General features: G+C 28.9%; 1 protein-coding gene across 1 annotated transcript; it reads right to left on the bottom strand.

The window, feature by feature from the left end:
- Positions 1-8,320: 8,320 nt before the first annotated feature.
- Positions 8,321-8,806, bottom strand: LOC107902253 (protein GRIM REAPER). Its single transcript, XM_016828467.2, has one exon. It carries the CDS (start codon positions 8,804-8,806, stop codon positions 8,321-8,323), a length of 486 nt encoding a protein of 161 aa, XP_016683956.2.
- Positions 8,807-16,724: the final 7,918 nt, after the last annotated feature.

Here is a 16,724-nt window from a genome sequence, read left to right as displayed (position 1 = left end):
CTCTCAATTTTTTAGGTCTTATTTCGACCTGAAATTTGTGTGTACATTAACCTTAATGCTCTATTATAGTGAAGAGAAATTTGAGCCAAATTCTATGATTTTAAAAACATCTAAAGAGGTGTGCAATTCTTTGATATTATTGAAGTCTTGGAAGGTAATTTCATATAAACTATGTGCACCTAGTAACAAACAATTTCGCCTTAAATACAAACGGTTCAATCCTTGGCAACAAGGCTTAGTTCTCAATCATTCAAATCTTTTATTGATGAGTACTCATCATATAGATGTAATTGTATACATTTAACTTAGATTTATGTGAGTTTTTAAGTAAACTATTGCATTTAGTTATCACTAGGGCTTTTCTACAAGTTCAATTATTAAATTAGTTATTTTATTTTATTTGTTTTTACTTATTTACTTATTTTATTTTCTTAATGATTGTTTTATCTCTTCTTAGTTAATTATTAGATTTATATTAGTTTAATTATAATCTTGTGTTGAAGTTGTAACACCCTGTACCCGATCCGATTCACCGAACCCGGATATAGAATGTCACTATACTTAAATACTTAACAAAATTTTACAAGCAAAAACCATATTGAGCATATACTTCTTATTTATTTATTTTCTTTTCTAAGTCAAAGGATTTTGAAGAAAAATTTTATCAATTACAACATATTCTCAAAAGCAATATAAGACATTACAACTTAATTTCTTTTTGTAAAACAAACTTAATTGTGGCGTAATATATTGTTCATCATATTCCTAAGAGTGCCCCTCTGTATGCATAATATTGCTCTACAAATGATCATATTGTCTGAATCTTGACTTGGTCCCTTTCAGTGTGTTGGCCCAATTCCAAGAACATCCATTACAAATAGACGCCTGTAAGTTCATCAGAACTTAGTGAGTCTCAACTAATATTACCTTTAACATTGTTGTTGAATTCCTCTACTTGAAGATTCTGGACTTCCTTTCAGACTTTGATGGATACTTTTCTGATTTTTGGTGGATAACTATACATCCATCTCTCCCCTCAACCACCTTATACACATTTTGCCTAATGAGTTGATCACAAACTACACACCGTAATGCGTATCCTATTTCACAACCCCATTTGAAGATAGAAGTTGGATATATTTCTCAGAATGATATACATGTGATTACTACTCTTGGTGGATTCTTATATTGGCTCTAGCAGCTAATAGAATTCCAGTCACATCGTATCTTTAAGTCGATCCAGACAACAAACTAATTTCGATAAATGTAATGTTTTAGATCATCCAATAGAATCCCAGATGACCTCATACATTATGTAAGAACTTCCAAGTTTGGTAAGCACTTACACCACCTATAATCACAGATATGCCAAGCTCTCTATCCTAGCGGGTTACTATGGGGAGATCGCCCATTAGGTAAACTATCGAGAACTCTTTTAGAAAATGCCTCAAAGACATATCCAGATCTCACCACAAAGGCAGACTAACATCTCACACTTAGGTGTTACAAAATTTACCATATAAGCTTTCCCAATAATATGCTATTTCTAAGATTGCATGCAACTCCACTCAATTAAGCTGGATTTACTCTTAAACAATGACTTTTGCTCCAATAAATTAAGCACATTAAACATGAATTAATATCCCAGAAATACTAAAACAAGAAATAAGTATACATAATTGAGAATAAGAATCAAGTATTTATCGCGTAAATTAAAAATCAAATAATAAGATTCATCATAGGTTTCATCTTCCCTAGGTATCTAATAAATTAGTTCATAATCCTAAATGAAAATATCTTAAAGTCAGAATAACCACAAGATATAAAGAAACTCATAAAAATTTTGAAAGAAATTAAAAAGAGATCTTCAATCTTGATGGAGATTCACTTTTGAGTTGGCTTTGATGGTATTCTTTGAGTGTTTTCTTCGATCATCTTTGATGGCTCCCTTCTCTCTTCTTCTAATTGCTATTTATAGGCTTTAGAATGCTCAGAAAGCTTAAAAATTGTGTTTTTCCATGTATTTGGGAAGCAGGGTGCGAAATCAACACGGGCTGGCATGGGCTGGCACATAGGTGTGTCCAGCTGGTGTGGAAAGGCCCAGGCCATGTGATTCATGAAAACAACTCTATTTGTCTGCTTTTGGCTTATTTTTCGCTCCTTTCACTCCCAAATGCTCTTCTAAGTATAAAAACATAAATTTTAAATGATTAGGGCATTAAATTAACTAATTTGCATAATTAATCATCCAAAAATGCATTAAGAATAAGATTAAAATATGTTACTTTTATAGCTTATCATCCATATTTTAAGGAAATTAAAGTGATCAACTTATTGAAGCTACACACTACTTATAAATAGAAAACTTTATTCTTTAGTGTTTTGTATAGGTTGAGTGAGCTTAATATAGTTCATTGTTATGAACATTTTATTTGTGCAAACCTTTTATTATATGGGACTGAGTTTTTACAATTCTCAGTAGGAAAAGCTGAGTAAGGGAGTGAATTCACACTAGAAGTGCAATTGTGTGATTGGTTGGGTTTCATTTATTGTATTGTGTTTTAGTAGAAATTTATCTCTAGGTATGTCTCTCTAAAAATATGTTTGTACAAACTATTAAAAAATCATTGGTGTTGGTCTTGTGTTTCTTCTCTTTTTTATTGTCACACATCATAACACCTTTAACCTATATCTGTCGCCGAAACAGAGTTACAGAGTATTACCAGACTAACAAAATAATAAATTATTTAATTCATACATAAATGCAAACATAATCCAATTATATTCAAATACATTTATAATGTCCCTTAATCGAGCCTTCAAGGTCCTAAAAATACATTGAAAATAGTTCCAGACTAAATCGAAAACATTTGGAAATTTAAGAAAAAATTTAAAAATTTTGAACTGTAAGGGTCACACGACCAAGAGACACGCCCGTGTCTTAGCTCGTGTGGGCATTCGAAATAAGGACACAAGGTCGTGTCCCAACCCGTGTGAGTATACTGACTTAGGTCACATGGCCAAACCACACACCTATGTGCCAAGCCATGTGAGTATACTGACTTGGGTCACATGGCCAAGCCACACTCCCGTATGCTAAGCCGTGTAAACATATTGACTTGCAACCCTTTAGAAGCTACAACAGACACACGGCCAAGTTGCATGGTCGTGTGTCACACACAGCCGTGTTGTATGGCCGTGTAAGCCTAAAATGTACCTTTTTCAACAAGTTTACCATTTCAAGCCTACTTGGAACCTAAGCAAACCATTTACCTATCAAAATACCCATTCAATTTGACTTTATTCAAGCCGAAAACATACCAAAATCAACATAATTCAATGCTTAACCAATGTACCCTCATTGGTACCACAAATATATGTATAATTTATATTAAAACATAGCATTAATTCAACCTATTAATTCATTCAAGACATCAGCTATCAACACCAACTCAAGCATGTCATAACTTGGCTACTTAACAACCAATTCATCACATACTTTTTTAACCATTCCAACAAGTGTCAAATGACCATATACACATATAAATAAGGATCAAAAATACTGAAAGAAGATCAACCAAAGCAATTTGTACAACCAATTTCATACTTAACTATTTACATATCCAAAACATTAGTAACATCACAACCTATTACATGTAATATAATCTGATATAAATGTTTCAAAAGCTACTGAATTAAGCTGGATAGTGTGACTTGAGTGCTGATCTGATTGTCCAACCAGCCGATTATCTACAATGACATTAAACAACACAAATAAGCTTAATGAAGCTTAGTAAGTTCGATGAGTTAAACGATAAATCTTATCGAATTAACTATAATAATTCAAACAATAATAACCATCCAAAAGAACTACCTGTCGTTCACAACTTCAATCAATAAATCCATCTATATTCAGATTAATATGAAATAAACAACATATCTTTCAAATTCATAACTAAATTACCATACCGAGATTTTCCATTTGAAGAACAACTTATGGGTAAGAGTACATCATCAATAGAAGTTCATAAAAGTTTATCCTCCCGAGTATTCCAGTAGAAGCTCGTAAGAGCTTAACAGAAGCTCGTAAGAGCTTATCCAACCGATTTACTTGGGTAAAATACCGAAATCTCCTTCTGATATCATCTCCGAGTCAAACACCAAAACACAAATGTACTCAAATCTCGCGTTCAATTCAAATCAAGTTTTTAAATCAATAGTATAAATCCAACAATAATTCATTTCCAACCACATAATATACATAATATACATTAAAAATTTATAAAAATGTTACATTTAACCGTACGAACTTACCTTGACCAAATTGTAGAAGTTGCAAAAGTGCAGGGGCTATTCCATAATTTTTTCTTTTCCACGAGTATCTACGAAATCTTGATCTAAAATGTAAAATTATTTATTTATGAGCATATATTTCAATCCTAATTCATTTTACAATTAATACCCTTTTATTTTCCAAAATTACATAATTACCTCAAACTTTTACAATTTTTACAATTTTATCCCTTAGCCCCAAATTCATCAAATTAACCATTCTTTTCTCAAAAAAATATTTATATAAATATACTATGCAAAGATAAGAGGACTGAAATAGTAAGGGAGAGGATGGCAGTGAGGTTGAGAGTGTCAGAAGCCATTGTTTTTCAAATGGAAGGGAATTTTTGCACAAAAGTGTATAGGCTAAGGGAAAGTGGAGAGGGTGTTCAATTATTTATAATAGATTACCCCATAATTTTAGGGAAAGGAAGCCATGTTCTTCAAATACAAAAGTCTTTGATAAAAATTGCAAGTTATGTTATTAGGATACTAAGTTTAAGTGTCGGATACTAAAAGAAATTAAATTAGGTCCATTTTTGCTGTGAATAATGAGAAATTTTTCCTCATTTTCAACGTCAACCTCAATTGTTTATACCTTAATTCGGGTTGAAGATTAATTCTTATAATATTAATTTAAAATATACATTAGAAAAAATTAGATTTCCAAGCTATTTTTTATACAATTTTAGGTAGAATGGGGTAACACAATTTGAACCTATGTTAAAAATAAATGTGTAATAAGAGCTTTAATCACTACTCTATACAAATCATGACAATAACTTAATTTCTATTTGCTCTTATAACATGAATTTCTCAAGCTTGAGCTCAACTAAATAATAATCGAGTTGAATTCAAGTTTTTTTCAAACTGAATTTAAGTGGTTTGTGAATATTGATATCTCATTTACACCCTTCATATTTCACTTAGAATCTAAAGTGTGAACTAATGGGCATTGTTTTTGTTTATTATTTTTCATTGTTTGAGGAAGATTAGTGTGGATCATGTCTTTTTTATATAATCACGAGTATGTTCATTCATTTTATGATTTGAGTATAGTTATGGTTGGACTGAATTGGTATTTAAATAAAACCTTCCTAATAATGGTGACTTCAACATTCAAATTCAGTCCAAATATTTAGAAATGTGATGTGACTTTTTTTCTTTTCTTCTGTTAAATTCTATAAAAGAAGGCTTTGTAATTTTTTTTTTTTGTAAATTTAGCTTTTCTAAGTTAAATTAGAAAATTATATTTTAGACCCCAAAATCTATAAATTTACAAGTCAATATAAGGTAAATTATAGTTTTGCCTTATAAAAGGTTCTTTTGGTAAGATAAAGTAACGTTACAACCTAGCAAAATGAGAAGTCGTGGAGAGATAATGGATAGAAAGATTGGAGCAGACCTTAGAAAACAAGTGTTGTGGTAGGCGATGGTGATAGACATAATAAGGGGATCATGAGAAAGATAAGAGCTACGGTACCTGTTGTGTAAAAAAAAAGTTACGGAGAGAATTTTGCAATGCTCAATTTGCCCAAAAGATCGAAAGTTATACCCATTAAACATCTTGACAAGAGAGGATTTAAATAAAGTGTATCACTCGTTTAATGAAGAAATAACGAAACACTTATATTTTAAAGAAAGATTAAGAAATTAATTTCTTAATTATATCCATATTTAAACTTCCAAACCATAGTCTCTAATATATCCCAAAAATACAATAGTATCATTATATTTTAGATGTGATAAAAATATATAACATAATCCGGCAGGACCGCTAAAAAAATTTCTCGCTTCCCCCAATTTCTAGTATAATTTTGTAAATTGTAATTGCTAGTTCAAAATGTGTAATTTGAGTCTTAAAACCAATTTTTTTCAATAATTTTGTCAAACAATTATATGGTATTTTAAAAGAATGTGGTGATGTTGCATATACACATTAATTTTTCTCTCTTTTTTGTTTTTGAAAAACGCAAAAAAAATGCTAAACAGTATATATTACATTATCATATATTTTAAAAAATAATCATGTTAAATTATTTAACAAAATTAACGTTAATATTAAAGATATACATTTTAAAAAAATAAAAAATAATTAAATTATAATAGAGAGACTATATCCAGCAAAACCAAATAATGCTATAACTTCGTTAGAATTAGATTTAGTTTCAAGGGTTACTTTAGATGGACGTTGATTTTCAGTGCGGTACGTTTAGTTTTTTATTTTGTCTTATGCTATAGTATTTAATCTCATCACCACTATTATTTTTACACTAACCGTAAATAAACGCACCATCCATCTAAAAAGACCCTAAATGAGAAAAGATTCCCTCTATTCTCGATTAAGGCATACTATAAGCCTTACAAATGACTCGTAGTGATATTTATAAATCTTAAGATTTTTTTTTATAATTTTGTCAATTACGTTATTGGATATTTCTACTTGTTTTACTTTTTAAAATGTTTATTTTTAATTTTGAGATTAAATTTTTTTATTAATTTTATGATTTATTTTTTAAAACATGAGGTGATGTGGCTTTCACCCCATAAATAAAAGGAAAAAACGAATTTGAGTGCATTCGAATGATCGAATCTATATCTTCCTACAATGACAACAATATTAATGTCAACCGAACTAAAACTCAATCGGCACAAAATAATTTTTTAAATATACAAGAAAAAGCTTTATTGTATATGTCAACTTATTATATGTTTTAGAAAAATAAGTCAATAAAAAAGATATCTCAATAGTAAAAATACATATCTTGAAAAATAAAGAATTTTTTTTGAACAATATCTCATTATAAGTTCTGATCGTATTTGGGGTGTTTTTTTTTTGCATAATACCTAGAACTACCTATAGCCCCTCCCCATCCTATAAATAGGGGATAATGCGTTTTAGCGCACTCGAACCCACGTCCTCCTACATTGGCAACCATGCCCATGCCTCAATCCGCAAAAAATAAAGAAATTAGACATGGTCAAGTTATAGTAAAAAACTAAAGGATAAATTTTTCTATTAGTCCTTATATTTTACAAAAAAAACTTATGGGTTTAATAGCTATATTTTTTGTCAATTTAGTCTCTATACTTTTTAAATTTTAAAATTTTAGTCTTCACCAAACAATACATATTAAATTCATTAAGTTATGTTTTGTTATTTACAAAACCTGATGTGGTAAATATATTATCATATGTGTAATGTCATGTCAGCTTATTATTCCACATATTAGTCACTAAAATCATGTTAATGAATTAACGATTGTCATTTGTATCAACACTAAACTTTCAAAATTCGAGAAATATAGAGACTTAGAATGATCCAATTGGAGAATATGGGCTAAATCTACAATTGAACGCATATTACAAGACTAGTAATTGAATTTAACCAAACAGATTTAATTGCTATTGTTTGGGTCATGATTAAAATTTCAAATTTTGAAAAGTATAGGGACTAAATTTGACTAATTCAAAAAGTAGAGTGACTAAACTTAATCAAATTAAAATACAATGACTAAATTCATAACTTTCATAAAGTACAAAGACTAATAACAGAATTTAACCAAAACTAAATCCTCTAACAATACATAATATAGAGACTTATTACTTGAACTTTCATTTTAGCACATTCGAACACAAATTTTCTCATATTAACAATAATATCTATACCAGTCGAATTAAGACTCAATAGCAACCTTACAGAAAATTTTAAGTACTTAAAATTGTTTGAAAACTTCTCAAAAATGAAACTATCGTATATAAAATTCGAATAATGTATATAAAAACAATGGCTAAAATCAATTACAACAAGCTCAAGATCCACCGTATAAAACTCGTTTTTTACATAAATATATATGTGTATAATCTACATATATCCTTCCCCTCATTATACAAAAATATATCGATAACGAAGTGTTATTCATAACCAAAACAGCCCCAAGTAAATTTGCCAATATATTTTGATAAAAATCATTATAAATACTTAAATCTAAGCATAACCACAATACCCAAAGTCACACTGAACTCCCGGCGAACACTGCTTGTCACACTTGCCACAATGGTTAACATTGTAAACAACATCCGTACAAACCCCACCGCAGCAACGTTCCCCGAACTTGCACCGGTGGCCGCATTCACCGCAGTTGTTCCAATCACGGAGCACATTACGACAATGCGTCTTGCAGCAATACAATATGCCGGTCCCGTTGTTCACCGAAAGGCCATTGCATATGTTGTGATAAGGGTCGGGCTCGCAATGTGCACCTTTCCTAATCTTATCTTTCTTGGGTGAGGTTTTCAAGAACCGGCTTCTCGATCGAAGGTTGGGGATGATGACAGGTTCATCAGGCACGTATTCCTCCTCATCGTCGAAATCCTCCATTTCGAATGAGAAGGTTGAGTGAGGATACAAAGATAAGAGGACCGAAATAGTAAGGGAGAGCATGGCAATGAGCTTGAGAGTGTTAGAAGCCATTATTTTTCAAATGGAAGGGAAATGTTTGCACAAAAGAGTGTAAGCTAAGGGTGGGTGTTTTAAGCTGCATATTTATACTAGATTTCTCCATGATTTAAGGGGAAGGAAGCCATGTTATTCAAATATAAAAGTCACACTCACATATACAATAAAAAGTTTGAGTTATTTGAATACACAGTTGAGTGTCGAATATATATATATGTATTATATTTAATGGTAAGTTATATTACACTCTTAATAAGGGAATTTAATTTCGACAACCACGAACTGTAAAAATCACCAAATTGTATATATAAATATAGATAGAAATCACCAAATTATATATATAAATATAGATAGGGCTAAAAGGGTCTGTTTAATGGGTTAAGTAGGTATAAGTGAATTAGATTCTTGTTAATATGCCATTAAATGTTTGACCAATGAAATCAGGAAAAAAGATTAAGCTTAATTAATGTAGTTTTGAATTGACAGTAAGATCTGCATCTAAGCCGTCCTAATTTTTTAAATAGCCTAATAATAACTGCACTTAATTTCTTTTATCATAAATTTTAAATGCTTGTATCAAAATAAATTATTAAATATAAGGAAAATATTTTATATATTATTAGTGAAGTTTATAGACTTCATAAATAGACTTACAATAATAATAAGTATCCTATAAAATATTAAAAAAATTAAATAAGTATATAAAATAAATGGGACACCTGGTAATTTTAAAAATCTACTTGTAAAATTAAAAAAAATACACCAATATACCAAATACTAACCTAAATATAATATATTATCTTTAAAAACATCAAATTAAGCATCCAATTTTAGGGTTTCTTAACAAAATTACAAACACCAAAAAATAATATCATTTTATTTTTTTTCTATATTATGTCATGAATATTAATCATTTCGGAGTTCATGGCTATCGCTTTTAATAAAACCATTTTGTATAAGATAGGATTTTTAGTTTTGACTTAACATGATTTAGATTACTGTTTACTTATTAAATTATTTTTTATATTTAATATTTTGGATATCTTTTTAAGTTAATGGTGAAAATATTTAAGTATCAGTAAAAACAAAGTTTTTATATTTTATATTATTGGCATAATGATAAATTCGACTCTCAATTTTTACATCTCTTGTTAATTTGATTTTTTTTTAGTTAAATTTGATTATTAACCTTTTAAAAAGAATTAAATCACTTTTTTTTCAAAAAAAAAATATTGATTAAAATATTATTTTTTGGGATAATATTTAATGCACGGTTAGTGCATAAGCTTCATGCACCATTAGTGAATAATAATGTGACACAACATCATTAATTAAACAAAAATATGGACGACTTGTAAATAAATACCAATAATTTTTTAAACATAATTTTCTTTTTTTGTGAATTACAATATCTGAACCATCAACATGACTAGCGTGACTTGAGCCCAGACCACATCTAGGGCGGTGAACATTAAACATTAATCGTAACTATTATAAATAAATATTAACAACTATCATATTTCGAATTTTGGGTTTAAGGGTCTAGAGTCTAGAGTTTAAGTTTCAAGATTTTAGTATTTATTTATAATTAATTATGTTTAAGTAAAGTTATCAGTATTCATTTATAAGTACTTCACTATTTTTTTTGTTTTATTTAATGATGAGGTGTCATGTTATTATTCACCAACAGTACACCAAATATTCTCCCTTACGTTTTTTTAGCAATATTAGCGTGACAACTTGTGTGACCGTTCACATATACTTAATGTTAAAATAACACTATTTATCTTCTATATCACGTCAAAAATTAATTTAAAAATTACTAAATTTCCCATTATACTCTTATTATTCTCACAAACACCTTTATTTCGAAAATTATATGAAATAATTGAGGAATGATTGAATTTAAGTGTTCACATGACATCGATATACCCACATCAAGTAGGGAATGTATATATATATATATATATTAATTAAAGAAGTCTACCGTCAAATGTGTCTCCTTGATTGGTTCAATTGAGATAAAAATTAGGGTCAATAGACTTTGGGATCATATTGTCATATAAAAAGCCAAAATCAATAATAATAATAATCATAATAATAATAATAATATAATTATTATTATTATTATTAGAAGCAGGAGCGGCAGCGGGCCGATAGGGGCCTTAACTGTCCTTAATTTAGGAAAATTAGATTTTAGCATCTTATAATTTATAAATTTATAACTAATAAAATAATAAAATTTATGTTTTGGTCCCTCTAGAAAATCACTATTTAAATTCAGTTCTTCGCTATAAATTTGTTGGCTTGGACCCTGCTTAAAAACTTTTTTTTTAAATGTAATATAAAAAAATCAGTGTGTGGTATTTTTAGTATACATTTATAATTAAATATAAATGAAAATAGCTTTAATTAATTAAATAATATAAAAATAAAAATAGTAGAATAGAAGGGAAGTGGAAGTATAATAATAAAAAGGTGTGAAGTCAAGTCAAGGAGAAATGGGGTTTTTTAATGAAAGCAGAAATCTAGCAAAGCAGACAGCTAGCTATTGTAGGTGGAAATAGAATCGTGAAGAGAGTCAAAGGTTGGAGGCATGAAATGTTGTAAGAACACGTGAAGCCGATCCTGTTTTCCGGCATCAAATACGACGTCCAAACCCACACGCTTTCACCCCGGAGTACCTCATTTCACGCCTCTCTTTTTTAATCACACTCTAAAAATCTTTGATTTGCTATACATGTTGACACCATTTTTTTTTGGATAAAAACGGGGTCGACTTGGATTTTGAAAAAAAAGAATGAAAACGGGAGTCGCCACCAATCCTTTTTTGACGAGGTGTGATTGGGTCACCTCAAAAAGTGGTTGTTTTTAATAAATGATTTAATTTTATTAAAACAACGATTTTGGTCTACGAAATTCAGAAAAATGAGTTCGGGAGTCGGTTACGCACGAGGAAGGATTAGCACCCTCGATACGCCCAAAATTGGTACCTAGTTGATTAATTAGTGTCTTAGTGTCGAAAATTTGAAAACTTGAAAGAATCTTAAAAATATGATCCCTCCTTATATCGTGTTATTTTAAAAATACTCGAATAAATCAAAATGGAAAATGCCTCTTTATCTCGAAGTAACAAGATGTTACATCCAGTAAGTTAGGACACGACACCTCGTATTTTTGAGAGTAAACTTGCCTTTCATTTTTTTATTTAAACCTCATTTATTTTAATTTTAAAAGGATATTCGATTACTTAGAATCAACGAGAAAAATTGAAGCTCAGTAAGTTAGGGCACGATTTTCTCGAATTTTCTAAATACGGAATATTGTCTTTACTTTCGAAAAAAAATTCTCATATCGAGAAAACCACGTGTCATATCCAATGCGTTAGGACACAACATATTGAAATCCCGATAATGAGTTTTTATTAAAGAGCATTCTCGAGCATTTAGATTCAACAGAAAATTAGAACCCAGCACGTTAGGGCCCAATTCTCTCGAAGATCCCAAGTATCGAGTATTGCCTTTATTTCCAAAATTTTCCCTTTTTTACGAATTTGGGTAAAAATTGATGTGACGGAATAACAATTACGATAATGCGAGTAAAAATAATACGAGCGAAAATAACAAAAATAAATATATAAAAAATCAATTATATACAATAATAAGTAAATAAAAAAACTAAAACATTTTTTAAAATAATAATGGACACATAAATAAAAAAAATAAACATAAAGTAAAACAATAATAATAATAAAGAAATGAATAAAATTATAAAAGTTTTAAAAATGTATGTATGAATTTTAAAAAATTTAAAATACAAAAAAAACTATATAGGTATATATATAATGTAAATATGTATGTCTATACGTATATATATGTGTATGTATAAGAATTATAAAATATGAAAACATAATTACATATATAAATAACATGCGCATGTATGTATATATATTACATAAAGACAAAAAAATGTGAATATGTATATTATAACAATAAAACAACGTAAGTATGTACATACATTTATAAGTATATGAATTAAAATATGTAAATATATAAGTATATATATGCCTGTAGAAAGTATGAAATATAAAAAATATATATTTAAAATAAATAAAGAATATGTACATGTATATATATAAATTATAATAAAATATTAGAATAAAAATGAAATAAAAATATTAAATATGAATATATATATATGTATACACGTACATAATAAAAATATATACTAATACATAATAATAATAATAGTAATACTAATAATACTAATAATATAAAAATAACAAGGATATTTAATAAAGATATAAAAATAAACGAAAAAAGGACTAAAATTGAATTAAAAACAAAGTTGTGGGGCAAATGTGAAAGGAAATAAAGAGAAATGGGCTTATTTGAGCGCGTACAAAACATAGGGGGACCGAAACAACAATTATTCCATTCCATTAAAACACAGCACATCAGCGGGGACTAAATCGAAAAGCGCGAGAAATTATGGGGCCAAATTGGAAACAAGAAAAATGACTTAATTGCAAAACCTTGAAAAAGCGGAAGGACTGCGCGCATAAATATCCCATTCAAACGAAAACACGCGGATCCTCTAGCGGGTCGGGTAGGATGGGTCGGGCAATGGTCAAAACGACGTCGTTTTGAGGCTTAAGTGTAGCCCCCAAAACGACGTCGTTTTGGAGGGCTATATAAGGCCTAAAATAGCCAAAAAAAATCATTTGGGGAGAGGGAAAGAAAAAAAGGAAGAGAGAGAGAAGAGAGAAGGGAGAGAGAAGGGAGGGGGGAAGGGGAATCCGGCCGGGGGGGCCGGTCACCGGACGGCCACCGGAGGCTCGCCGGCGCCGACCACCGCACGCGGTGGCCGGAGAAGGTAAAAAATATTTTTTTCTTTTTTTCTTTTTTTTTTGCTTAATAATGCATATATTTTTATGTTTTAGTATTTTTTAGTATTTTTATGTAGAAAATAAACTCAAAACAGTAAAGAAAAAAAAGAAAGAGTCACCTTAGGTTTTAGATTTGATTCTCCGATTTGGTGTTAGAGCCCCTGATAGTATATATATTTTCGAATGGTTCTTGTATTGAATCTGTTAATATTGAAAGAAAATCTTTTGTTTTCATAGCAAAAAATAAAAAATCCCCCCTCCCCTCCATAATGGTGAGATTTTCGATTTTTTATAACCGATTACAAATGTTTATTTTCTATTTGTTTATTTCTACTTGGCTTCTTGCAGGTGGCCATGGCCGACAGTGGCATGGTGGTGTTCGGCGCAAGTGGGCAAGTGGGCAAGTGGGGGGTAGGTGGCTAGGGTTAGTGGGATTAGGGTTTCTGAATGCTGAGTTTAGGTTAATGGGCTGGGGTAGTTGGGTTTCGGGTTTATTGGGTTGCTATTTGTATTTTCTGGACAATGGGCCCAGCAAATTTGGGCTTCTACAATACACTCTTCAAATTCCTTCAACCTATCTTATATTTCTTTTTTCATTCTTGAATGTTAAAATTACTATTATTTAGGCTCTCCTATCGTTAAAGCTAACAATCAACCACTATAGAGTAACGACAATAATTTTCTTTACGTGTTTTTGTCACATAGCACGTTAGGATTGTACCACATGATAAAATTGGTATTATATATTTAAAATTATTAAAAGTTTTAAAAATATATAAAAATATTAAAGTGCAAAAAAAATATAAAAATAATTAAACTTACAAAAAATTAAAAATATTTAAAAATAAAAAATTAGATAAATTATGAAAAATATAAAAAAATTGTAACAATTATGAATTTTTAAAACATAGAAATTATTAACTTTAATGTATTTTTATAATTTTCTATTATTTGTTAATGATATTAAATATAAAAAAATCAATTTTCGCTATTAGACACAATCTTGGCTTGCAACGTAGTGAAAATACCTAGAAAAACATCTTTGGTTGTTAATTTTAATGTTCAATGGCTTAATTGGGTGCAAAAAAGTGCAGGGGCTTAATTGATTTTTTTTGGAAAAGTTCATGGGCTTTTAAGACCCTTTTAGCCTATTTTATTATATAACTTTATTTGGTTAAAATATGCCACAAGCCTTTATACTCTTCACAAATTTGAAATTTAGTCTCTATACTTTTATTTTTAAGAATTCAATTTCTCTACTTTATAGATTTTGAAATTTAGGCCTAAACTGTTAAAATTATTTTATTAAATTCAAGTTCATTATAATGCCATTATTTTAGTTACATTGCTACCAAGTGAGTTATTATTATTATTATTTCAAAATGTCATACCCACAAATTTAACAAAAAAAAAATTGTTAGTGTCAACAATTGGATTTTAAATTTAAAATCTTAAAAATAGAGGGACTAAATTCCTAAAAATAAAAATATATAGATTAAATTCTAAATTTATGAAGATTACGTAAACCTATAACATATTTTAACTTTATTTTTTTTTTGTATTATATCCCCATTGCATAATTTAATACCCTTTCCTTAAATTTTAAAATTTGCAAATATGTATTATATTTATATTATATTAAATTGAAATTAAAATAGTATAATATTAATAGACACTTTAAAGTAAAAATAACTTTTTCATATCTCTCAATTTCGATTATACATTTTGTTAATTTGGTCTTAATTTAACAAATTTAATCTGTAACATTTATACAGGATATATAAACACTGAGAGCTAATTTTATTATTATACAAATCAAAATTATGTAAAATTTATGAAAAACATTAACACTGGAATTAATTGTCTTGAGCTGCTCACTCTGAAATTGACAAAAAATTAAATTATTTCAAATTTTTTTAAAAGGACTGATTTGCTCAAATCTAAAAATTAAGAGAGATTGGAAAGTTAATTTTGCCAAATTTTAATACTTTAATCATAATTAATTTAGAAACCAAATCACACCCCCCCCCCAAGAAAAGGGGATAAAAAATTGGTTGACTTATTATTTAAAGTGGGAGTAATTCCATTTTCAGCTTACAGATCATTTCACATGTTTCCTTGTTCTCTTTAGCATGTTATATTTTCTGCCATAAATTCATTACTTTGTTGTGTTTTGTTCCATCCAGCATGTGCTTTTATAGGTTCATTGTTTCTTCTTTCCATAAGAATAACAATTTATTTATGGAAGTTTTAGGAGGGTTTTTAGTCAAATAAAATCATAATTTAATCCAATTCATATAATCATAATAACTCTGGAGTTGTTCATGGGTTGGATCTGCCGACCCAAAAAATAAATAATTTTGAGCAAAAATATAAGCTTAAAAATAGATTTGAGCAAAAAGAATAAGTCTCAACTATGATTTTTTTTTTTTACTTTGGCCCAACCAGAATTTTCAATAATTGTTGTTGTTTTCCCACTTTTTTCCATTGTTTTACTATCATTCACTATTATATTACTACTATTTTATTATTAATATTTGGATATTATATAACAATTGTTTTATTGTTAATTTTCCTACTATTTTAGAGACATTTGCTTGTTAAGTTACACTTATCCTAATATTGTTTAAGTATAAAGACTTTTTTTTAATTTATTTTCATTTTGTTGAGAAACATTTATTTTAATATTTTTAGTATATTTGATGTATTATATAAAAATTAACACGGCCTAGGCCGGATTCAAATTTTAACATTTTTATTCATATTGAACTTAAACAAAAATTTAGACCCATTTTACGGACCAAACCTAACAATCAAACCTAAAATTCTGTTAGGACCAAACCCAACTCATAAACAACTCTACTCCTCCCCATATGAAAAATATTCACTAACTATTCTTCCTTTCGTCAACAAATATAGCATAATAGCCAAATAAGCACCACTTGTTAGTATATGTGATATCATGTATTACTTACAAAACTTACAAAATATGTAACGCCCTGATTAATGTATTCCTGTTTCCATAAATATTTGACGCAAATGAGT

Source organism: Gossypium hirsutum, chromosome D05 (genome assembly GCF_007990345.1).
Source record: "Gossypium hirsutum isolate 1008001.06 chromosome D05, Gossypium_hirsutum_v2.1, whole genome shotgun sequence".
Taxonomy (NCBI): domain Eukaryota; kingdom Viridiplantae; phylum Streptophyta; class Magnoliopsida; order Malvales; family Malvaceae; genus Gossypium; species Gossypium hirsutum.
This window is presented reverse-complemented; position numbering and strand designations above follow the sequence as displayed.

Bases quoted from the DNA above. Each gene is read 5' to 3' on its own strand.
- LOC107902253 (XM_016828467.2), bottom strand. From the start codon at position 8,806: ATGGCTTCTAACACTCTCAAGCTCATTGCCATGCTCTCCCTTACTATT.